Source organism: Ambystoma mexicanum, chromosome 1q (genome assembly GCF_040938575.1).
Source record: "Ambystoma mexicanum isolate Mex_15411 chromosome 1q, UKY_AmexF1_1, whole genome shotgun sequence".
NCBI lineage: Eukaryota > Metazoa > Chordata > Amphibia > Caudata > Ambystomatidae > Ambystoma > Ambystoma mexicanum.
The window spans coordinates 1,474,300,668-1,474,324,562 of record NC_090922.1 but is presented as its reverse complement, the minus strand read 5'-3'; the positions used below and the strand labels follow the sequence as shown (position 1 = coordinate 1,474,324,562).

General features: G+C 55.3%; 1 protein-coding gene across 1 annotated transcript in view; it reads right to left on the bottom strand.

Annotated features, from left to right (window-relative positions):
• LOC138549910 (HORMA domain-containing protein 1-like) overlaps positions 1 to 23,895 on the bottom strand; it is a 1,553,847-nt gene that overhangs the window by 283,136 nt on the left and 1,246,816 nt on the right. The window contains exon 13 of the mRNA XM_069642372.1: positions 1,149 to 1,207. Within this exon, the coding sequence (XP_069498473.1) occupies positions 1,149 to 1,207 (59 nt within the window). The remainder of the gene's footprint in view (positions 1 to 1,148; positions 1,208 to 23,895) is intronic.

Sequence of the window (23,895 nt, the reverse complement as noted above, 5' to 3'; positions counted from 1 at the left end):
TCAGTCTGGTACGTAATTATTTATAATTATAATTGTTTTTTTTATTATAACATACTTAATACCGAAGTGGTTTCTAAGCGTGGACCGGGGTTTCAAACTTGTGTTGCTCTGCATCGTCTTGTTTCCAAGACGAGTGCTTTGCCACTGAACTTTACTACCAGTGCCCTTTGTAGGATCTGTCAGACACCTCAACCTGAGGGCTGCTGATAGGTTGGCGATATGGAACTCCAGGATTGTCAGGCCTGACATGACAATTGTCAGCAATGCAGGAACTTTATGCCTAAGGAAATGGTATTGGGCCAAGGGAATGTCTAGCAGACAGGTGAGTCATTGGGAACGAGTCACCTTATTGGGTGCCTGGAAAAAACAAACCAACTTACCTTTCCGAGGATGATGGCCATGAATTCCTGAAAGAGCTGGCACCCTACACAACTCTTTCCAGTGCTTGAGGTATGGCAAAAAAGCATTTCTGAGAGTATAGTTAGGCCAGACGTATTCAGGTCCTGAGCAAAGCATGCAAAACCATAGTTTGCGATGCACTAAAAACATGCAGGCGCTCACTGTTGCTCGTGTCCCAAACAAATAAAGACAAGGACTGGAGGTTGGTACTGGGGAGAGTGCGAGAACCCATACACCCAGCACATTATTTTACTTTAACTTTATTGCTGCAAAAGTCTAAATGTATGTTGAAAAGATGACGGGAAGTAGGAGTACACTGGGCTACAAAAGGTATGTTTCTTTTTTTATTTACTTGTATTTTACTATTGCCCTCGCTTGACACTAGGAGATCATTTAATCAGGCCTCAAATTTTGCAATCACCACTAACAATTTACTAGTAATAATTGGCTCTTGTAGACAAAGAAATGGTGTGCTGTGTGTATCTGTAGAACTTGAGTGGCAAGTACATTTGTATGCCTGTCTTGTAGCTTGCAACTAGACATGTGTACCCCCACTTAAACTTCTACATTTGTGAAAGAACAAATGCTCAAAGAATCAACACATCAGAAGTGACTATGATAACACAGATAGAAATATAATAGTAACAATGCATAGTTGGAAATTACTGAACATACATTTAAATTGTTAACAAGGATATGTCCTTCACCAGGAGAACAACCTATTAATGTACTATGTATCCTCATTTTACCTCTTTCTTCCTTTCAAGAAAGTCTTGCTGAGTATCTTCAATGTCACCTTCCACACAATCTTTAAATAGAAAAGCGGAACTCTGTTTCAAAAGTGACTTTATATTCAAATATCAATGTAAATGCAAAGCTTACAGAAAACATCATGTCAGATAAAAAAAAGTACATAATAAACAGATGTGGTCTTGCAGTGAGGCATTTCTAGGTTTGGCAAGAAAGATCCTTTGCTCTCGCTCAGATGTTTCGTGACGCAGGAAGGGTCTATCAATGTAAAGAATGTAGCAGCATGGGAAGGCCATGTAGAGGTCGCATTGATGGATAGAGAGTTGAAAGAGCAACATCGAACTATCACAGACCCGGACAGGACATATTTGCAAAGGGTAAGGAGACTGGCTAGTATCAGGGTAGGATGGTAGATGGAGGAGTGGTGAAGGGGAATTGTATTTGTTACGGTGGACATAATACGATGGTTGTCTGAATGAAAAAGTCAATAATAAGATATCCCATAATACAATAGAAAGAAGGAATGCATTATGGTGAAAGCCCTGTGATATTATTGGACATGTATTTGAAGCTAGTATAACTGTGTAAATTGGGGAGACAGTAGTCAAATGTTGCTTTTAAGTGTATCTTTTAGTTCCATGCTGCTTGTATTGTATTGTTTATTCATTTATAGAGCGCACCGAGTCCAGGGGCATCTGGGCGCATTACAGGTTTCATAATTACAGATGACATGGACATAAAATACATATACATACGAATACATTTTGTGACAGAAATATAAATATTTACATTAGATACATTAATTACAGTTTCTTACTTGGATATAATATGCAAGATTTGGTACACGGATATACGCACATGTAATCACAGGTTTCGGAAGTGCAGCCACCTCTTAGCATTAATCTTAAAGGAGTGGAAGGGAGATGAGGCTCTTATGGAATCAGGGGTAGAGTTCCATAATTGCGCCGCCAAGACTGGGAAGCTAGAGTCTCCTGATTTTTTGAGTTTGAAATTGAGTATTCTAAAACTATTAGATTGCGCCTTTCTGAGGTTTGTTTGGTAAATCTCTCAATGAGGTATAATGGAGCCTTGTTGGAGAGATATTTGTGAGTAAGGTTAAGTGATTTGAACTTGATTCTGTCATTTATGGCTAGCCAGTTGATGGAGCGTCTCACGTGGGAGATATGCTGAGTTTTGGGGATGTCTAGGGCACATCTTAAGGCATTATTTTGGAGTCTCTGGAGTTAATTGGTATTGTGTTTGCTGGTGCCTAGGTATAGGGCATTGCAGTAGTCCAACTTGGAGAAGATTAAGGCCCTTGCAATTGTAATACAGCTTTCTGTAGACAGGAAAGGTTAGCATGCATGAATCAGTTTACATGTGTAGCTAGTGGCAGAGGCTGTGCCGTTAATTTGTTTGAGGATGAGTGCAGAGTCCAGGTAGAAGCCTAAGGTCTTTACTTCCTTGGAGACTTTGATCTTAATTCCATCAATGATGACGGAGTTGTATTGGGGAGAGAGTTTAGTCAATCTGTTAGGAGACCCAAAGATTAAGAGCTCCGTCTTTTCGTCATTGAGGCATAAACCATGGGTGGCCATCCATGTTTGTATAATTAGGTGGATTTTATTAATCATGCTTCCATCTTTGTCGCAGTCTCCTTGGATGGGGATGAGAATCTGGGTGTCGTCAGCATAGTTGGTATATGAGACACCCAGTGTGTCAAGTATGTCGAAGAGGGGCTTGGGAAATATATTATACAGGGTTGGGGAGACACAAGAACCCTATTTTATTTTTATTTTTTTTTGCATTTTTAAAGCGCTCACTGTTAGGCAGAAACCTGTGCAGTTCCGTTAGGGACCACTGCAAAAAGATTAAGACTACAGGTGTTGGCAGTAAACCCAATTGGTAGCAGTCTGTACCACCCAGATTTACCTGGTAGCTGTGGCTGAGCAGTCAGACTTCTCTCAAGAGGAGTTAGACAGTATATAGAGTATGCACATTAGGTACAAAAATACAGTAGCACAAGCAAACACTGACAAGAGCTTTGGTATAAAAGTATATAATTATTTATTTAAAAACACACTTATAAAAAATGCACTGGCACTAGTAGGTCAAGCAAGTTCAAACACAGTCACTAGAAATATATACACCTACCTGATTAATTATTCGACAAGTCTTAGGAAAAGAACACCACTTATTATCAAACAGAGGTGAGCGCTTAACTAAAATGGCACTCCAATAATTATTTAAAAAGGGAGAGAAAAGGTAGAATTAGGAAAGCACACAATACCAACACTTTAAAAGAACCACAGCAAGTCAAGAAAGGCAGAGTCTACTGTAGAGAAAGAAAGTTCATAGGCCAGGCCCACTCTTGGAGAGAGCAAGGCGGAATGTGCCCAAGATCACACAGTTGAAGTAACTTTAAAAGTCTTTGCAGATAGTTCAAAAAGGAGTTGGATCAGTTCAGAAAAGTTAGTTAACAGGTCCCAGGTAACCCCAGGATAGAGAGTCAAGGATTTACGGGACTCCTTGAACAGTCTGTTGCAAGGGAGACCAGGTGGGACACAGTACCTGAAATGGTCAGAAAGCTCCAGCGGGGGCAGCTGTTCCTGGCAGCGAGTGCAAGTCGGTGCTTCGTCCAGGGGAAGAGAAGATCTCGACATGGAGGAAAGCTGGAGGTCGTTGCAATGTGCCAGGGAAGAAACCAGCCGCGGAGTTTCCCGATTAAAAGGTACGATCCTTTTATTTGCGGTAGTGGTGAAGCGTGGCTATCCGGCCACCGGGGTGCTTGGCACGGGCGATTCGACCACGAGACGATCCAGGAGGCAAAAAAGAAGCAAACTGGTTAACCCCACCAGCTCAAAGGAAGAAAACTCTCCTGGATGAAGATCTTCTCTGTCGTTGGGAAGTGTTGAGACGGTTCAGCAGGGCTCCACCGGTGGTGTTTTTGTTGCAGGTCGGCTCAGCTTCTCCCTCTTCGGATTCTTTAGGTCCTGTGGCAACTTCTGAAGTTCCAGTCCCCAAAGCCCTGCTTTTATGCAGAAAACCCCCATTCACCAGTCCTAGCTGTCAATCAAACATGCTAAGTTTGATGCCAAGCACACAAGAGTGTGACTTGAGTTGCCAAGGCAACTCAGTCCAGGGCGCCTATTCCCCCCTGCCACACATCCTGTAGACCCAGACAGAGTGGCACCACTTTTGGAGGCTTCTGTGCACAAGCCTACCAAAAGTGGAACAAAGGGCTCGACTTGGGTTGGAGTTACAGAGGCGAACACAAATGCCATTTTAAAACCGAGTCCTGGCAAAAAGACCCAACCGGGGAATAAATATTAAATAAATAACCCGGCGGTATCTTTAACATTGCACCAAAAAGTGGTGCGTTTAAAATGAATGGGAAAATCCCATAGTAAATATTCTTAAGGAATATTTCGCGTGGTAACCACTGCCACCAGCCAGAAACTCGTCAAGGGGGGACTGCACAGTGCCCCCTTGAAAACAGACCCAGGGGTAATCTAATTAACCCCTTCCAGTACTTCCACAATATGATGGTTTGTACTGGTTCTGTTCACAAATGTGGACTAATAAAGCCAATGGTGACTTTACATGCCCTGGGAGACAGTAGTCAGTCTATGGAGTATGGAGTCTATGTTTGGGGGTAACTATGACACCCCTGTGTTACTGCATTGAGGGTGCTGTGTAACACACATACCAAAAACACATGAAACCCTAGGGAGTAAAAGACCCCATAGCCCATAAAACACATACAAAGTCAAAGGACATCCTCAAATCATGCCTAAGAGTGGGAGAGTCTCACTCTTAGCAGGAGAAAACAATAAACCCCAAAAATCCAGCAAAGCTGCTGGGGGACTCACTAGGTTTGGGAAATTAGCCTGAACAGAGAATTGTCCCTAACACTCACACAGCCTGCGGGCATCGATGCGCTGTTACAGGATTTGTTTGTTTTTTAGTTGCATAATTGTGTTTTTTTGTCTTAGTTGCGTATTTTTAACGCGCTTAAATACCCAGAGGTTTCTAAGCGCAGACCCGGGGATCGAACCTGTGTTGCTTCGTATCATCTTGCTTCCAAGGTGCGCACGTTGCCGCTGAGCTATCCTCCCTGTGGTACTCTGCATGTAATAGGTACTGGGTCTGCTGCGGCGGAAGGTGAGAAGACTCTCATGGATCTGTTATCCAGAAAGGAGTTAATCCATGTGGTGTATTCCTTGGAAAAGTGAGCAGCTGTTTTTAGATGGTTGCACAGGTCGAACACGGCAGAAGTCCAGAAGGAGAAGGATGGAGGCTTCTCCTTCGTCTTTTCGGTCATCTAGTTGATTCTTCAAGTCAATAAGGGCAGTCTCTGTCCAATGTCTAGGTCTGAAGCCTGATTTGCGGGTGCCCAATAGGCTGCTGAGCTCCAAGTATGCTTGAATCTGGAGATAGGTAGCTTCATCAAGGATTTTAAGAAGAAAGGGTACGGTTGTGATTGCCCTGTAACTGGTGGGAGTGCTGGGGTCTAAGTTCATTTTTTTTAAAGGGTAGTACCCAGGCATCTTTAAGATTGGTGGGAACTGAGCATGATTTGAAGGAGGAATTGATGAAAGTGGTGATGAAAGGAGCTAGGTCATTGATGGCTTCTTTAATAATAGGTCGTGGGCAAGTGTCTTCTAGACATTTAGAGGAGTTGAGGGAGGTGATGATTTTTTTTACCTCAGTAGTTGAAATAGAGTTGAATTTGAATTGGTGACTGGGTTTGATTTGTTTGAAGGTCGTTTCTTGCAAGATGGCTTCTTGTGTTTCTAGGGCAATCTTATGTAGGGCCTCATTACGACCCTGGCGGAGTGGGTTTACGCCAGCGGTATTCGCGGCGGACCCTTCCGCCCTACTACGAGTTCCCGTAGCGCCATGGAGCGGTTTCCGCCTGGTTTTTCCGGGCGGAGAAATCCATGGCGCTACGGGACCTTGTTGTTAATTACGCCACCGTATTTTACGGTGGCGTAATTAACGCCTTCCCCACTCCCATTATACCCTATGGGGCAAAAATGGGAATGGGGAAGGGTAAAATGGGGAATGGGGATTTACCGCCCCGCCAAGGTCGGAATGGGGCAGTAAATCCGCCAACCCCCATGGCGGTATCGGCAGCTTTCCGCCGTGCTCCATGGTGCATATTGCACCACGATCTCCGCCAGGGTCGTAATGTAGTGTGGTTTTCTTAGCACTCATTTTCTCTTGGAGCATGGTTATTTTATTGCAAAGGGCATCTTGGATATCGGTACACCAAGATTTGTTTTTGATGCACGATTCTCTGGGAGTGACCGGGTTTCCAATTCCCTTAGGATAGAGAAGATTTCTGGAGTGCTCGAGCTGGCTTTTTTTATTCTTTCATGAAATTAATCTTTTTTGGTTTGAATGAGTTCCTTTTTGTACCTATCGGCTAAAGAGGTGAGACAGTTTTTGTTCTGATCAGTCAGGTTATTTTTCCATCTAGCTTCAGCATGTCTTTTCTCATTTTGCAAAGCTTTCAGGCTGGGAGTAAATCACGAGTTCAAGTGAACTATAGCTTTCTCTTTGCTGAGTTTAAGTGGTGTAATGCAGTCAATAGCAGAGTTGATGATATTGTTTACATGGCAACCAGGTCCGTTGGGTCAGAAGGTAGGTTCGTAGTGTTTGTGATAGATTGGATCAGCGTTAGATACATTAATGTATTTTCCACATTGTGCTGCATTACAGTGTGTTTCAATAATATAATGTGACTCCCAATCCCTAACGATAAACGCAGAGTGCCATTCAATGAGTCACTGCATCATAAATAAAGCAGTATTTTGATGGGCGTCAACTTGGGATGGTAGGCCATGCCTGACAAAGTTATCATTATTTGTGAGTGTTGGATCTGTTTTAATTTTTCTATTCAGTGTTTTTTTTCCCTTGTGTGTGACAACTTTGAGCACAGCATTTAATGATACCTTGGAGTACATAAATGACTGGATTATATTATATGTTTTAACTTTGATCTGTGGCATGCAAGATAATAATTTATTATAGTGAATTTACCATTTTTGCTTACAGAGTAGTGTTTTTGAAAGATAGGGTAACTAAATGGTGTACAACACTCAGCCTTCAGGCAGATGCAGCTTTTCAGGGCATGATTCGTGTGGCTCCACCTCACTTGTGTTTTACAATGAAATATGATATACTTCTGATTGTTTGATCTCTAAACTTCAGAGAGTAAACAAAGAAAGACAATAATTTGAACAAGTTGACAGATGCTTATTCTCTACATGTTTCTTCTCATACATGGACGAGGAATGGAACCACCAAACCAAAGAATAAAAACATTTCCTTCAAAATAGGCAGAAACTCAGTTATGCCACTTTCAAATGGCACAAACAGTGCATGAGTGTGGCATTAAAGGACAGCAGTCACAAATTAGTAATTACTTAGATGTTGTATTTATGCAACTGCATGACTTTAACACTGTTTTGGTTCAGTGGAACTGCAGTATAATGCAATTATATGGATAAAGAATCCATAACGGTAATAGTTGAATTAGACAGCAAATTAGAACTCCATCTAATATTGTATTCAAAAGCATTACATGACAGGTGTTATGACAAGACAGTGTTGGAGAGCAGGTCTTTCTTTACTGTAGCAGCTATTGCCTTGTGTGATTTTGGACAAATATTATATTCAGAGTTTTTGTCTTCATGGGGAGGAAAGGGTAACAATCAGCATTTGGAAACAGACTGTTTTCTTTTACAATGCAGCATGGGAGAATTATTATACTTGGCAGATACCTGCTGTGAAAGGCGAGAAAGGAAGACCTATGGGTGGACTTCTTACTGCGTGCAAACTTGACATGGAACCAGTCAACATTAAAGTATGGGAGGACCTAGAGGTTTTCCTTGCAATTACTTGTAACATCAAAATAGGGGACACCCGTATTAATGTATGCATCATCAATATATACTGGAACTCTCTTAAGTATACCGAAAGGCAATTGTTAAAAGAAATAGATACTGTAACACATAAAATTGATGTATGGAGAGAAACAAAAGACAACAACTTTGTGCTAATGGCGGGTGACCTAAATGCTGACTGTAACCTTCGCAAGGCGGAGATAGATGAACTGCTATTGAATATAGATGATGCAGATAACAAATGCAAAGCCATGCTATCCAACAACAAACAGAGAGGTGCAATCTGGTTGAACTTTCTAGAAGTGATGGGGTTAACCAAAATTCATAATGACAAACACACATGGCATGCTAGGGGTTTTTGCTCTATAGTAGACTATATGTTTGTAACTGAGGGGTTTTTGAATGTTTTATGTCTCAGCTAACAGTTTTAGAAATGCCTAATAATGACCACAACTTACTTTTATTAGAAATTCCACATACAGAGAATTTGAAAAAACACGCATTCTATGACGAAGAAATACTTATTAACAGCAAAGATACAAGGATACGATGGCCTTACACCAAAAGTAAAAAATTCACCTCGGAACTGTGTAAAGATTGGGGATTTATGTCGTATGAAGAGAAAACCATAAATCTGTCAGCAAATGGATTTACTGATTATATAAATACGATTACACAAAAAACATGCATAGGTAAAGTAAGTAAAAATAAAAAAAGGACTCATTCTCATGTGTTTGACTATCAGACCTTAGTCCAAAAAAAAGAGCTGAGACAGGCAATCCGCAAGCTGAACAATGGCACCGATTCTATTTCGGAGAAAACGAAACAAATAAAAACACTAAAACAAACATACAAAAACTGGCTAAGTGCACGTAAAGTGTATAAAGACCAATTCGATGGTGAAAAGGTGCTTGCGGTAATTAAGAGCAAAAATACTTCCAACTTTTGGCTACTGTTAAATGACACTTTGATTACGCAAAAAGAGTTAATTTTCACGCCAATTAGTGAAGATATTTGGAAAAAACACTTTGTAGCTTTATATGAGATGCCCTGTGATGAAATTCTCTCTGAAAATAATCTTATGAGAAAAAATGAAAAGGTTATTTGGGATTTGGATATCTCCCCAAGCTATATATCTAAGATGATTGGGAAAGCTAAAAAACCTGGAGCCCCCGGGCCAAACAACTTCTCTAGTTTGATAATGAAAACTGATATTTTCTTGTGGGGGGAAATCTTACATATAGTGTTTACTGATATAACTACTAACAAAATAATCCCAGAATCATGGAAGCTTGCTATAGTGATTCCCATCTACAAAAAGGGCCTAAGGTTTGCCCCTGAAAGTTACAGGCCTATTGCAATATCAGACCCTGATTACAAGATCTTTTTTTTTTAAACTTTGGTTTTATTAGTAGTTTTTAGAAGGAAAAAACAAACGGCAACGCTGGGAGCGTTGTTATCATCACTTTTAACATTGACATAAAACCCCCAGGTTCCCTCCCCCCCCTCCCCCCCACCCCAACTCCTCCCCTCCCCCCAGATCAGAGTCACTTCGAAAGTCGGACAGCTGGGGCTGCCATCGTAGCTCCTTGTACGTTGCCACAGAGGTATGCTATGCTCTCACGTCCAAATTGGCTGGATGAGATCCGCTGTCTCCCGGGTCCTGGGCTACTCCTACATCCTTGGTTGAAGCATTCCAAACCCACCCCCCGCCAACTCGCCAGAGTGTTCTCATGTTGTCAGTGGGGGTCCCAACCCCATGCCCCATAGACCCCATACCAGTTAACCTGAAAGGAGCCCAGTTCATTATTTACCATGGCCGTCAGTTTATCCATTAAGAACATGTTTTTGAGTTTCTTAAGCCAGTCTTCTTTGGATGGGGTCTCTGGGCTCTTCCACCTTTGTGCAAGGGCCACTCTACCCGCCCGTAACATCGTCTCCCACATTCTTGGGTACCTATACAGTTCAGTGTCCTCCGGGGGGAGGCCCAGCAACATCGTTAGGGGGTTGAGTGGGATTAGTTCCTCAGTGACCTCGGCCATCCACCCCCGTACTTTCTCCCAGAACTCCTGCACCTTGGGGCAGGACCACCACATATGCCCCCTCGACCCCACTTGGCCACAGCCCCTTGGACACCTGGGGGACACTCCCGAAAACATCCTGGACAGTTTCAACGGGTCCCTGTGCCAGCCCTGTAAGATTTTGAAGTTGTGCTCCATGTCCGATGTAAATAGGTTCCCATGGAATGCTATCTTAAAGACTTTGGACCACGCCTCCTCTGTAAGTGGTTCTCCCGCCAGGTCATCCCAGAACCCTCGGAACCCTCTTCTCCCCTCCAAGTTAACGGTGTTCAGTATTCGGTACATTTTGGAGACCGCCCCCTTCCTTGATGTGGCCGTGTCCAGAAATTTTTCGAAGGGGGTCAGCTGTCTCCGTAGGTTCTGGCCCCATGATTGGTCGCAAAGGATGCCTTTCAGGCGCAGATATTCAAAGATTGAAAGGGACTCCCGCCCCAGTGCGTCTCGCAGGGCCTCGTATTCGAGGAACTCGCCCTCTTTGAACAGTTGTCCCGCCCATTCCAGACCCCCGTCCGACCAGGACTGGGCACTCCTGAAACCTCTGCTACCTAGTTTGAGCGGGTGGCCCCAAAGCGATGACATTGGAGAGGGCCATGTCGTGAGGTATGAGGTTGTGGGTCCCTCTTTCCAGAGTGTCCAAAGTATTCCCAGGGTTGGGTGGGCTTTCAGTTTGCTAGGGATGAGTCTGCGCGGCAGCCACAGGAGGTCGCGCACTTTCAGAGGGTGGGCATCCATATCCTCAAGGTATGACCAGTAGGTGCCCATCCCCTCCTTCATGTGCTCCAGCAAGACCCGCAGCTGGGCGGCCCGGTAGTAAAGGAGAAAATCCGGTAGCCCGAACCCGCCCTCCTCTCTGGGTAGTGTTAGAGTGGCCTTTCCTATCCTCGGGGCCCGCCCTTGCCATATAAACTCGCGGATTGCTTTTTGTAGATCGCGGAGCAGCTGGGTGGGGACCTCCGTTGGGAGTGCGGTGAATAAATATAGTAATCTCGGCAGAACGTTCATCTTTATCGCTGTCATGCGCCCATACCAGGACAGAATCATACCACCCCATCTCCTCAGATCTGACGTAACCCCCGCCAAGGTAGGCCCATAGTTCACCGGGGCCAGTCTCGAGAGATCTCTGGTCAGGGTTACCCCCAGGTACCTGATGGAGTCCTTCCCCACCGCAATCCCCGCACACCTGTCCCGGGGGTCCAACCTCGGGTCCTGGACCCTCATGGGTAGGAGCTTTGATTTTGCTGCATTTATTTTTAGTCCCGAGAACTGCCCGAAGGCTGTCATCAGACGCAGTAGGGGGGGAGCGAGGAGCTGGGCTCCACCAAGTACACTAGGATGTCGTCAGCGAACAGGGAGAGCTTGAACTCTACTTCTCCCCTTTTGATCCCTTTGATGTCGGGGTGGGCCCGGACCGCTATGGCCAGAGGTTCCATCGTCAAGACGTATATTAACGGAGAGAGTGGGCACCCCTGTCGTGTACCCCTCGTGAGGGGGAATGAGTCAGAGAGTTCCCCGTTCACCTGCACTCTCGCTGTTGGGGCTTCATAGAGGGCGGAGACCCAGGTCCTGACGTGAGGCCCGAAGCCCATTCGACGGAGGAGGAGTTGCATGTACCTCCACTCGACCCTGTCGAATGCCTTCTCGGAGTCCAAGGAAAGCAAACTAGCCTCTAGGTCTGATTCCTGGGCATAGTGGATTAGGTCAATAGTCTTCCTGATATTATCTGAGCCCTGCCTGCCCTTCACGAACCCCACTTGATCCCCGTGTACTAATTTGGGCATTATCCCCTCTAACCGTGTACCCATCACCTTGGCTAGGATCTTTACATCTATATTTAAGAGGGAGATCGGGCGGTAGGAGGAGCAGTCAGTGGGGTCCTTTCCTTCCTTGGGCAGTACCACTATGATGGCTCTCATCATCGTTTCCGGCAGGGTGCCCCCCTCCAGTACTGCATTGAACACCCTCGCCAGGTGTGTGGCCAAAATAGACCGGAACCTCTTATAGAAGAGTACTGAGAACCCATCTTCCCCCGGGGACGTTCCCGCCTTCATCCCACCGATTGCATTCTCCACCTCCTCCTCTGTGACCCCTCCCTCTAGACCTTCTGCCATTTCGCCTGTCAGGGACGGGATCTGAATGGAGTCCAGGAACTCCTCAATCTGAGTGTCTTCCCCGGCATATTCTGACGAATATAGTTGTTCATAGTAGCGTCGGAAAGCCGCTCCTATGACTGGGGTGCTATGGTCTAGTGAGCCCTGTTCGTTTCTGATCGCCCTCACCATTCTGCTTCGCTGGACCTCTCTGAGTTTCCAGGCCAGGATTTTATCGGCTCTATCCCCCTTCTCATAGTATTTTTGTTTCACTAGCTGGAGGTTGCGCTCAGTTTTATGCAACAAGAGATCTTTCAATTGAAATTTGTAATTTTCTAGGGCCGTGATCTGTTCCATAGCCAAGGGTGCCTCCGGGGGGCCTCCCGGCTGGATCTGTGCGATCTTTTCCCTAAGGGATTTTTCTTGGGCCTCCCTTTCCCTTTTTTTCTGAGCCCCCATTCTTATGAGAACCCCGCGTAAGGTCGCCTTGAAGGCGTCCCACAGCACGTGCGCACCCACCTCGCCATTGTCGTTCAGCTTAAAGTATTCCACAATGGCGTCCTGCACTTCCTGCACCAGGACGTCGTCCTTCAGCAGGGAGTCGTTGCACTTCCATCGCCCTTTTCTGCCACCTCGCCATTCCCCTATAATGGTGGTACGGACCAGGTCATGGTCGGACCAGGGGACCGGGTCAACCTCATAGCCAGAGACATATGGGCGCAGGGACTCGTCTACCAGGATGTAGTCTATACGGGAGTATGATGTGTGGATTGCAGAATAGTATGTGAAGGAGGGGTGTTCTGCCCTAGGGGTCGGGATGGTGTCCACTAGGCCCAGCTCTGTGTTCGCCCTTTGGAAGGAGCGGGCCATCATTTCGTCTGCAGCCCTGGTGGGTTGGGATTCCAAGCGTTTCCTATCAATTTTCGGGTCCAGGACCATGTTAAAGTCCCCCCCCACCACCATTAGCCCGCGTACGAATAGTTTCAGTCTGTCCTTCACTCCCTCCCAAAATTGCGCCTGGCCTTCATTGGGGCTGTACACAACTGCAAGTGTTAAAGGGGAGCCCCGCAGGGAGCCCCTCGTCAGCAGGAATCGTCCCTCTGGGTCTTTCAGTGAGGCTTCTACTTCAAAGCCAATGTCCCTCGCTAGCACTATGGCCACCCCCCTTTTCTTGGTCTTGTGGGAGGCGCTGAGGACTTCTCCAATCCCCCCCCCTCGTAGCTTTGGTTCTTTCCCCTTCGCCCAGTGCGTCTCCTGAAGGAAAAGCACGTCTAGTTTAGCCCTCCTGAATTCCCTGCAGACCAGGGATCTTTTGGTAGGGGTGTTCAGTCCCCTCACATTAAGGGAGCCCACGCCCAGGGTAGGCAGATCCTCAGCCATTTTCTAAGAATAACCAGCTACCGGATAGCTGACTCGTGGCACTTTCCTTGTCCAGCTCATTTCGTGTTATCCTCTGATCTCCCATTTCCCTTCCCCCCCACCCCCCCAGGTGGTCCTGTAACCTTTCCCCAACTGACCCCTGGTCCCCCCTGTGAACGTAACGATATCAACATACCCCCTACCCCCCTCCCCCCACCCCGGCGTCCAGCCAAATAGTTCTACCATTGTTGGTAACTGGCCGGACCACCAGCCTACCGCCTCCTGCTGGGTGAATATCCAAATTAGAGCCTCCATGAGCCCCCCCTACCCCCTCTCCCCCCCCTCAATGTAACTCTCATACTTGCTGTTCCGGGAGGATCCACAAAAGTTCGGACCCCATGGTCCTGGAGCCCGGCCTGTCTGCAGGCCGGAACAGATGGTGAGTCCCCGTGATGAATTCTTTACACAGTTCCCCCGAGGCTGATGACGCCTGCCGTGAGATGCCTCAGCTCCCTTCCTCGCCCGGGTCCGACAGTCCCGCTCCACCCTGGCCGGGATCCGTGTCATTCCTGTCCGTCGATGGGGACGGAGGGTTCAATTTTTTAAATTTCCGTGGGCCAGTCTTTTTTCTCCTCTCTCCTCGTGACCGGCGCGCTCTGGCTTCATCCGCGGCGAACCCGGAGGGTTCCCTTCGCGGGGTCGGGTCCGTTGTGTATTCCTGTATTGCTCCCCTTATATCTTCCTCTGTAATCAGGTTCACTCGTTGGCCTTCGTATTCGAACATGAGGGAGAAGGGGAACCCCCATCTGTAGCGTACCCCCTTTGTTTTCAGCATCTGGGTCAGTGGGCGGCACATCCTCCGTTTGGCCAGCGTGTATGATGAGAGGTCCTGGAAGATGGCCACCTGAGCGTTGTTATAGGTTATCTCCCTGGATTTCCTGGCCTCCTCTAGGACCTTCGCTTTTTCAGTGTAGTAGTGGAAGCGGACCAGAATTGACCGGGGGCCCCCAGCTCTTCCCCCCGCTCTATGGATCCGATCAAACGTCGGTTCGGTTGTCATCTCATCCGAGAAGAGGAGGGTAATGATGTCCCTCACCACCCTGGTTAAGTCTCTTTCCGTCTCCCCCTCCGACTCCGGCACCCCGAAAATTCTGAGGTTGTTCCTCCGCTCTCTATTTTCAAAGTCGTCCATTTGTCTTGCCCTCTCCTCATCTCTCTTTTCCAGGGCCGTTAGTCTCAGGGCCGTGTCCAGCTCCTGGGTCGCTGCTGAGGACTGGTTGGACTCTAGTTGTGACAGTCTATCCTCGACTTTGTCCACTCTGCGGTCCATGTTTTCCATTTTTTGGGCGATGTCTGCCCGCATGTCCCTGATCTCCTGCAAGACCGAGGCAAAGCCCTTTTCCATGGTGAGGGTGGACAGGGGTGGGGTCTCGGAATGAGACATGCCGGCCCGTTGGTCTGGGTCGCTATTCTCCCTGCTGGTGCCTTGGTAGCGGTACTCCTGGAGGGTATGGCGCCAACTCATTCGGTCCTCCTGCTTCTCCCCTCCGCTGATGCGTCCCTAGGGGCAAGGGACAGAGCCCGGTCGGGGAACGCGCTCTCTCACCTTCTGGTGTGGCCCTCTGTGGGGGGCCTCTCGTGGGCGGGCACTCGCCCCACCGACCTCCGGTGGGGGCCTCACACCCCCTCCCCCCCTTGTATCCTCTGTCTTTGGTGGCAGTTCTTAGGGTGGGGGGGAGCGGCTATGGTCGTCCAATCGCGGTTTGTTGGGGGGCTCTCAGGCGCGACTCCTTCAGCGAGAGCCCCCAGGCGGGCACTCGCCCTGGGGTTGAGCCCAGGGGCCTCCACCTAAGAAAGTGATGGGCTCGAGGGTACTCTCCTCCAAAAGATTTGTGTCCCCTCCAGGGCTGGGGGCGTTTCCCCCCGCGTCTTCCTGACCTTTTTTTTTTTTTTTTGTTTGTCCCCACTTCACTTTTCTTAATTTTTTTTGGGGGGGGCCTCCGAGCCCACCGATGCGTCCCGCAGCTGGTCCCCCGGGGTCCTTGAGGGTTGCGTGGGGGCTGGGATGGGCTTCCCCCACCTACCTCGGCGCCGAGTTCGGGGGCGCGGGCAGGCCGCCTCTCCCTACGCGTTTCTCCCAGCTCCTCAGCGGGGGACTTCCCCTCCGCGACGGCTCCTCGGCAGGGTGCTATGGGGGTGTCGCCGGCGGGTCTTCTGCCGGGGCGCCGGCGCGCTCCGTGTTCGGGGGGGTGAGGGGATCGCGCGCGCCTCCGAAATACAGGCCGCCGCTTCCCCTCTCGATGGATGCGATGCTGCCTGGAGCTCCCCGGGGCTCCTCCCCTCGGGCCGCGGAGCTCGTTCTCGGGCCCCCGGGGGTCCCCAGATGCCGCTCCTTCGCCTCGGGGTGCACCCGAGGTTCACGGGCCCCGTGAGCCGTAGATCTCTCGTGGGGGGGTCGCGGGGGGGGGGCTCAATCCCTCTTCGTGTCCCAGTTACGGCGGGAGCGGCGTGTTCAGGCTGCCATTGCCTGTGCGCCCCCTGGTGGCCTCCGATTACAAGATCTTTACGTCCATCACACTAAAAGACCTGGATGAATGGATTATCAGATGTAATGTTCTGGATATCAAACAAATAGGTTTCAGGAAAAAACTGGGCACAGATTGTGGTGGTTTGGTCTTGAAAAGTCTGCAATCAAAAACTCTCAGAAAACAAGATGCATCAATTTTTGTAGCGGCGATGGATCTCTCTAAAGCCTCCACCAGGCCCCCACTCATGTCCAACTCATGTCTCCCTGCACCCCCACCCCCCAGCCACCAGGGGCAGCCTCCACCAGGCCCCCACTCATGTCCAACTCATGTCTCCCTGCACCCCACCCCCCAGGGGCAGCCTCCATCAGGCCCCCACCCATTTCTCCCACCACCCCCACCCCCCAGCCACCAGGGGCAGCCTCCACCAGGCCCCCACTCATGTCTCCCATCACCCCCACCCCCCAGCAGAGCAGGGGTAGCCTCCACCAGGCCCCCACCCATGACTCCCACCACCCCACCCCCCAGCAGTGCAGGGGCAGACTCCACCAGGCCCCCACCCATGTCCCCCTGCACCCCCACCCCCCTGCAGTGCAGGGGCAGCCTCCACCAGGCCCCCACTCATGTCCAACTCATGTCTCCCTGCACCCCACCCCCCAGGGGCAGCCTCCATCAGGCCCCCACCCATGTCTCCCACCACCCCCACCCCCCAGCCACCAGTGGCAGCCTCCACCAGGCCCCCACTCATGTCTCCCATCACCCCCACCCCCCAGCAGAGCAGGGGCAGCCTCCACCAGGCCCCCACTCATGTCTCCCATCACCCCCACCCCCCAGCAGTGCAGGGGCAGCCTCCACCAGGCCCCCACCCATGTCTACCCCCACCCCCACCCCCCAGCCACCAGGGGCAGCCTCCACCAGGCCCCCACTCATGTCCAACTCATGTCTCCCTGCACCCCCACCCCCCAGCCACCAGGGGCAGCCTCCACCGGGCCCCCACCCATGTCTACCACCACCCCCACCCCCCAGCAGTGCAGGGGGAGCCTCCAACAGGCCCCCACTCATGTCCCCCTGCACCCCCACCCCCCAGCAGTGCAGGGGCAGCCTCCACCAGGCCCCCACCCATGTCTACCACCACCCCCACCCCCCAGCCACCAGGGGCAGCCTCCACCAGGCCCCCACTCATGTCTCCCATTACCCCCACCCCCCAGCAGTGCAGGGGCAGCCTCCAACAGGCCCCCACTCATGTCCCCCTGCACCCCCACCCCCCAGCCACCAGGGGAAGCCTCCACCAGGCCCCCACTCATGTCCAACTCATGTCTCCCTGCACCCCCACCCCCCAGCCACCAGGGGCAGCCTCCACCAGGCCCCCACTCATGTCCAACTCATGTCTCCCTGCACCCCCACCCCCCAGCCACCAGGGGCAGCCTCCACCAGGCCCCCACCCATGTCTACCACCACCCCCACCCCCCAGCCACCAGGGGCAGCCTCCACCAGGCTCCCACACATGTCCCCCTGAACCCCCACCCCCCAGCCACCAGGGGCAGCCTCCACCAGGCCCCCACTCATGTCTCCCATCTCCCCCACCCCCAGCAGTGCAGGGGCAGCCTCCACCAGGCCCCCACTCATGTCCCCCTGCACCCCCACCCCCCAGCCCCCAGGGGCAGCCTCCACCAGGCCCCCACTCATGTCCAACTCATGTCTCCCTGCACCCCCACCCCCCAGCCACCAGGGGCAGCCTCCACCAGGCCCCCACTCATGTCCAACTCATGTCTCCCTGCACCCCCACCCCCAGCCACCAGGGGCAGCCTCCACCAGGCCCCCACCCATGTCTACCGCCACCCCCACCCCCCAGCAGTGCAGGGGCAGCCTCCACCAGGCCCCCACTGATGTCCCCCTGCACCCCCACCCCCCAGCCACCAGGGGCAGCCTCCACCAAGCCCCCACCCATGTCTCCCACCACCCCCACCCCCCAGCAGTGCAGGGGCAGCCTCCACCAGGCCCCCACCCATGTCTACCACCACCCCACCCCCCAGCAGTGCAGGGGCAGCCTCCACCAGCCCCCACCCATGTCTACCACCACCCCCACCCCCCAGCCACCAGAGGCAGCCTCCACCAGGCCCCCACTCATGTCTCCCATCACCCCCACCCCCCAGCAGTGCAGGGGCAGCCTCCACCAGGCCCCCACTCATGTCCAACTCATGTCTCCCTGTACCCCCACCCCCAGCCACCAGGGGCAGCCTCCACCAGGCCCCCACTCATGTCTCCCATCACCCCCACCCCCAGCCACCAGGGGCAGCCTCCACCAGGCTCCCACACATGTCCCCCTGCACCCCCACCCCCCAGCCACCAGGGGCAGCCTCCACCAGGCCCCCACCCATGTCTACCACCACCTCCCAGCCACCAGGGGCAGCCTCCACCAGGCCCCCACTCATGTCTCCCATCACCCCCACCCCCCAGCCACCAGGGGCAGCCACCACCAGGCTCCCACACATGTCCCCCTGCACCCCCACCCCCCAGCCACCAGGGGCAGCCTCCACCAGGCCCCCACCCATGTCTACCACCACCCCCACCCCCAGCAGTGCAGGGGCAGCCTCCAACAGGCCCCCACTCATGTCCCCCCTGCACCCCCACCCCCCAGCCACCAGGGGCAGCCTCCACCAGGCCCCCACCCATGTCCCCCTGCACCCCCACCCCCCAGCAGTGCAGGGGCAGCCTCCACCAGGCCCCCACCCATGTCTACCACCACCCCCACCCCCCAGCCACCAGGGGCAGCCTCCACCAGGCCCCCACTCATGTCTCCCATCACCCCCACCCCCAGCAGTGCAGGGGCAGCCTCCACCAGGCCCCCACTCATGTCCCCCTGCACCCCCACTCCCCAGCCACCAGGGGCAGCCTCCACCAGGCCCCCACTCATGTCCAACTCATGTCTCCCTGCACCCCCACCCCCAGCCACCAGGGGCAGCCTCCACCGGGCCCCACCCATTTCTACCACCACCCCCACCCCCCAGCCACCAGGGGCAGCCTCCACCAGGCCCCCACTCTTGTCTCCCATCAACCCCACCCCCCAGCCACCAGGGGCAGCCTCCACCAGGCTCCCACACATGTCCCCCTGCACCCCCACCCCCAGCAGTGCAGGGGCAGCCACCACCAGGCCCCCACCCATGTCTACCACCACCCCCACCCCCCAGCCACCAGGGGCAGCCTCCACCAGGCTCCCACACATGTCCCCCTGCACCCCCACCTCCCAGCCACCGGGGGCAGCCTCCACCAGGCCTCCACTCATGTCTCCCATCACCCCCACCCCCCAGCAGTGCAGGGGCAGCCTCCACCAGGCCCCCACTCATGTCCCCCTGCACCCCCACCCCCCAGCCACCAGGGGCCGCCTCCACCAGGCCCACACTCATGTCCAACTCATGTCTCCCTGCACCCCCACCCCCCAGCCACCAGGGGCAGCCCCCACCAGGCCCCCACTCATGTCCAACTCATGTCTCCCTGCACCCCCCAGCCACCAGGGGCAGCATCCACCAGGCACCCACCCATGTCTACCACCACCCCCACCCACCAGCAGTGCAGGGGCAGCCTCCACCAGGCCCCCACTCATGTCCCCCTGCACCCCCACCCTCCAGGGGCAGCCTCCACCAGGCCCCCACCCATGTCTCCCCCCACCCCCACCCCCCAGCAGTGCAGGGGCAGCCTCCACCAGGCCCCCACTCATGTCCCCCAGCACCCCCACCCCCCAGGGGCAGCCTCCACCAGGCCCCCACCCATGTCTACCACCAGCCCCAGCCACCAGGGGCAGCCTCCACCAGGCCCCCACTCATGTCTTCCATCACCCCCACCCCCCAGCCACCAGGGGCAGCCTCCACCAGGCTCCCACACATGTCCCCCTGCACCCCCACCCCCCAGCAGTGCAGGGGCAGCCTCCACCAGGCCCCCACCCATGTCTACCACCACCCCCACCCCCCAGCCACCAGGGGCAGCCTCCACCAGGCTCCCACACATGTCCCCCTGCACCCCCACCCCCCAGCCACTAGGGGCAGCCTCCACCAGGCCCCCACTCATGTCTCCCATCACCCCCACCCCCCAGCCACCAGGGGCAGCCTCCACCAGGTCCCCACTCATGTCCAACAAATGTCTCCCTGCACCCCCACCCCCCAGCCACCAGGGGCAGCCTCCACCAGGCCCCCACTCATGCCCAACTCATGTCTTCCTGCACCCCCACCCCCCAGCCACCAGGGGCAGCCTCCACCAGGCCCCCACCCATGTCTACCACCACACCCACCCCCCAGCAGTGCAGGGGCAGCCTCCACCAGGCCCCCACTCATGTCCCCCTGCACCCCCACCCCCCAGCCACCAGGGGCAGCCTCCACCAGGCCCCCACTCATGTCCAACTCATGTCTCCCTGCACCCCCACCCCCCAGCCACCAGGGGCAGCCTCCACCAGGCCCCCACTCATGTCCAACTCATGTCTCCCTGCACCCCCACCCCCAGCCACCAGGGGCAGCCTCCACCAGGCCCCCACCCATGTCTACCGCCACCCCCACCCCCCAGCAGTGCAGGGGCAGCCTCCACCAGGCCCCCACTGATGTCCCCCTGCACCCCCACCCCCCAGCCACCAGGGGCAGCCTCCACCAAGCCCCCACCCATGTCTCCCACCACCCCCACCCCCCAGCAGTGCAGGGGCAGCCTCCACCAGGCCCCCACCCATGTCTACCACCACCCCACCCCCCAGCAGTGCAGGGGCAGCCTCCACCAGCCCCCACCCATGTCTACCACCACCCCCACCCCCCAGCCACCAGAGGCAGCCTCCACCAGGCCCCCACTCATGTCTCCCATCACCCCCACCCCCCAGCAGTGCAGGGGCAGCCTCCACCAGGCCCCCACTCATGTCCAACTCATGTCTCCCTGTACCCCCACCCCCAGCCACCAGGGGCAGCCTCCACCAGGCCCCCACTCATGTCTCCCATCACCCCCACCCCCAGCCACCAGGGGCAGCCTCCACCAGGCTCCCACACATGTCCCCCTGCACCCCCACCCCCCAGCCACCAGGGGCAGCCTCCACCAGGCCCCCACCCATGTCTACCACCACCTCCCAGCCACCAGGGGCAGCCTCCACCAGGCCCCCACTCATGTCTCCCATCACCCCCACCCCCCAGCCACCAGGGGCAGCCACCACCAGGCTCCCACACATGTCCCCCTGCACCCCCACCCCCCAGCCACCAGGGGCAGCCTCCACCAGGCCCCCACCCATGTCTACCACCACCCCCACCCCCAGCAGTGCAGGGGCAGCCTCCAACAGGCCCCCACTCATGTCCCCCCTGCACCCCCACCCCCCAGCCACCAGGGGCAGCCTCCACCAGGCCCCCACCCATGTCCCCCTGCACCCCCACCCCCCAGCAGTGCAGGGGCAGCCTCCACCAGGCCCCCACCCATGTCTACCACCACCCCCACCCCCCAGCCACCAGGGGCAGCCTCCACCAGGCCCCCACTCATGTCTCCCATCACCCCCACCCCCAGCAGTGCAGGGGCAGCCTCCACCAGGCCCCCACTCATGTCCCCCTGCACCCCCACTCCCCAGCCACCAGGGGCAGCCTCCACCAGGCCCCCACTCATGTCCAACTCATGTCTCCCTGCACCCCCACCCCCAGCCACCAGGGGCAGCCTCCACCGGGCCCCACCCATTTCTACCACCACCCCCACCCCCCAGCCACCAGGGGCAGCCTCCACCAGGCCCCCACTCTTGTCTCCCATCAACCCCACCCCCCAGCCACCAGGGGCAGCCTCCACCAGGCTCCCACACATGTCCCCCTGCACCCCCACCCCCAGCAGTGCAGGGGCAGCCACCACCAGGCCCCCACCCATGTCTACCACCACCCCCACCCCCCAGCCACCAGGGGCAGCCTCCACCAGGCTCCCACACATGTCCCCCTGCACCCCCACCTCCCAGCCACCGGGGGCAGCCTCCACCAGGCCTCCACTCATGTCTCCCATCACCCCCACCCCCCAGCAGTGCAGGGGCAGCCTCCACCAGGCCCCCACTCATGTCCCCCTGCACCCCCACCCCCCAGCCACCAGGGGCCGCCTCCACCAGGCCCACACTCATGTCCAACTCATGTCTCCCTGCACCCCCACCCCCCAGCCACCAGGGGCAGCCCCCACCAGGCCCCCACTCATGTCCAACTCATGTCTCCCTGCACCCCCCAGCCACCAGGGGCAGCATCCACCAGGCACCCACCCATGTCTACCACCACCCCCACCCACCAGCAGTGCAGGGGCAGCCTCCACCAGGCCCCCACTCATGTCCCCCTGCACCCCCACCCCCCAGGGGCAGCCTCCACCAGGCCCCCACCCATGTCTCCCCCCACCCCCACCCCCCAGCAGTGCAGGGGCAGCCTCCACCAGGCCCCCACTCATGTCCCCCAGCACCCCCACCCCCCAGGGGCAGCCTCCACCAGGCCCCCACCCATGTCTACCACCACCCCCAGCCACCAGGGGCAGCCTCCACCAGGCCCCCACTCATGTCTTCCATCACCCCCACCCCCAGCCACCAGGGGCAGCCTCCACCAGGCTCCCACACATGTCCCCCTGCACCCCCACTCCCCAGCAGTGCAGGGGCAGCCTCCACCAGGCCCCCACCCATGTCTACCACCACCCCCACCCCCCAGCCACCAGGGGCAGCCTCCACCAGGCTCCCACACATGTCCCCCTGCACCCCCACCCCCCAGCCACTAGGGGCAGCCTCCACCAGGCCCCCACTCATGTCTCCCATCACCCCCACCCCCCAGCCACCAGGGGCAGCCTCCACCAGGTCCCCACTCATGTCCAACAAATGTCTCCCTGCACCCCCACCCCCCAGCCACCAGGGGCAGCCTCCACCAGGCCCCCACTCATGCCCAACTCATGTCTTCCTGCACCCCCACCCCCCAGCCACCAGGGGCAGCCTCCACCAGGCCCCCACCCATGTCTACCACCACACCCACCCCCCAGCAGTGCAGGGGCAGCCTCCACCAGGCCCCCACTCATGTCCCCCTGCACCCCCACCCCCCAGCCACCAGGGGCAGCCTCCACCAGGCCCCCACTCATGTCCAACTCATGTCTCCCTGCACCCCCACCCCCCAGCCACCAGGGTCAGCCTCCACCAGGCCCCCACTCATGCCCAACTCATGTCTCCCTGCACCCCCACCCCCCAGCCACCAGGGGCAGCCTCCACCAGGCCCCCACCCATGTCTACCACCACCCCCACCCCCCAGCAGTGCAGGGGCAGCCTCCACCAGGCCCCCACTCATGTCCCCCTGCACCCCCACCCCCCAGCCACCAGGGGCAGCCTCCACCAGGCCCCCACCCATGTCTCCCACCACCCCCACCAGCCAGCAGTGCAGGGGCAGCCTCCACCAGGCCCCCACCCATGTCTCCCACCACCCCCACCCCCCAGCAGTGCAGGGGCAGCCTCCACCAGGCCCCCACCCATGTCTACCACCACCCCCACCCCCCAGCCACCAGGGGCAGCCTCCACCAGGCCCCCACTCATGTCTCCCATCACCCCCACCCCCCAGCAGTGCAGGGGCAGCCTCCACCAGGCCCCCACTCATGTCCCCCTGCACCCGACCCCCCAGCCACCAGGGGCAACCTCCACCAGGCCCCCACTCATGTCCAACTCATGTCTACCACCACCCCCACCCCCCAGCCACCAGGGGCAGCCTCCACCAGGCTCCCACACATGTCCCCCTGCACCCCCACCCCCCAGCCACCAGGGGCAGCCTCCACCAGGCCCCCACCCATG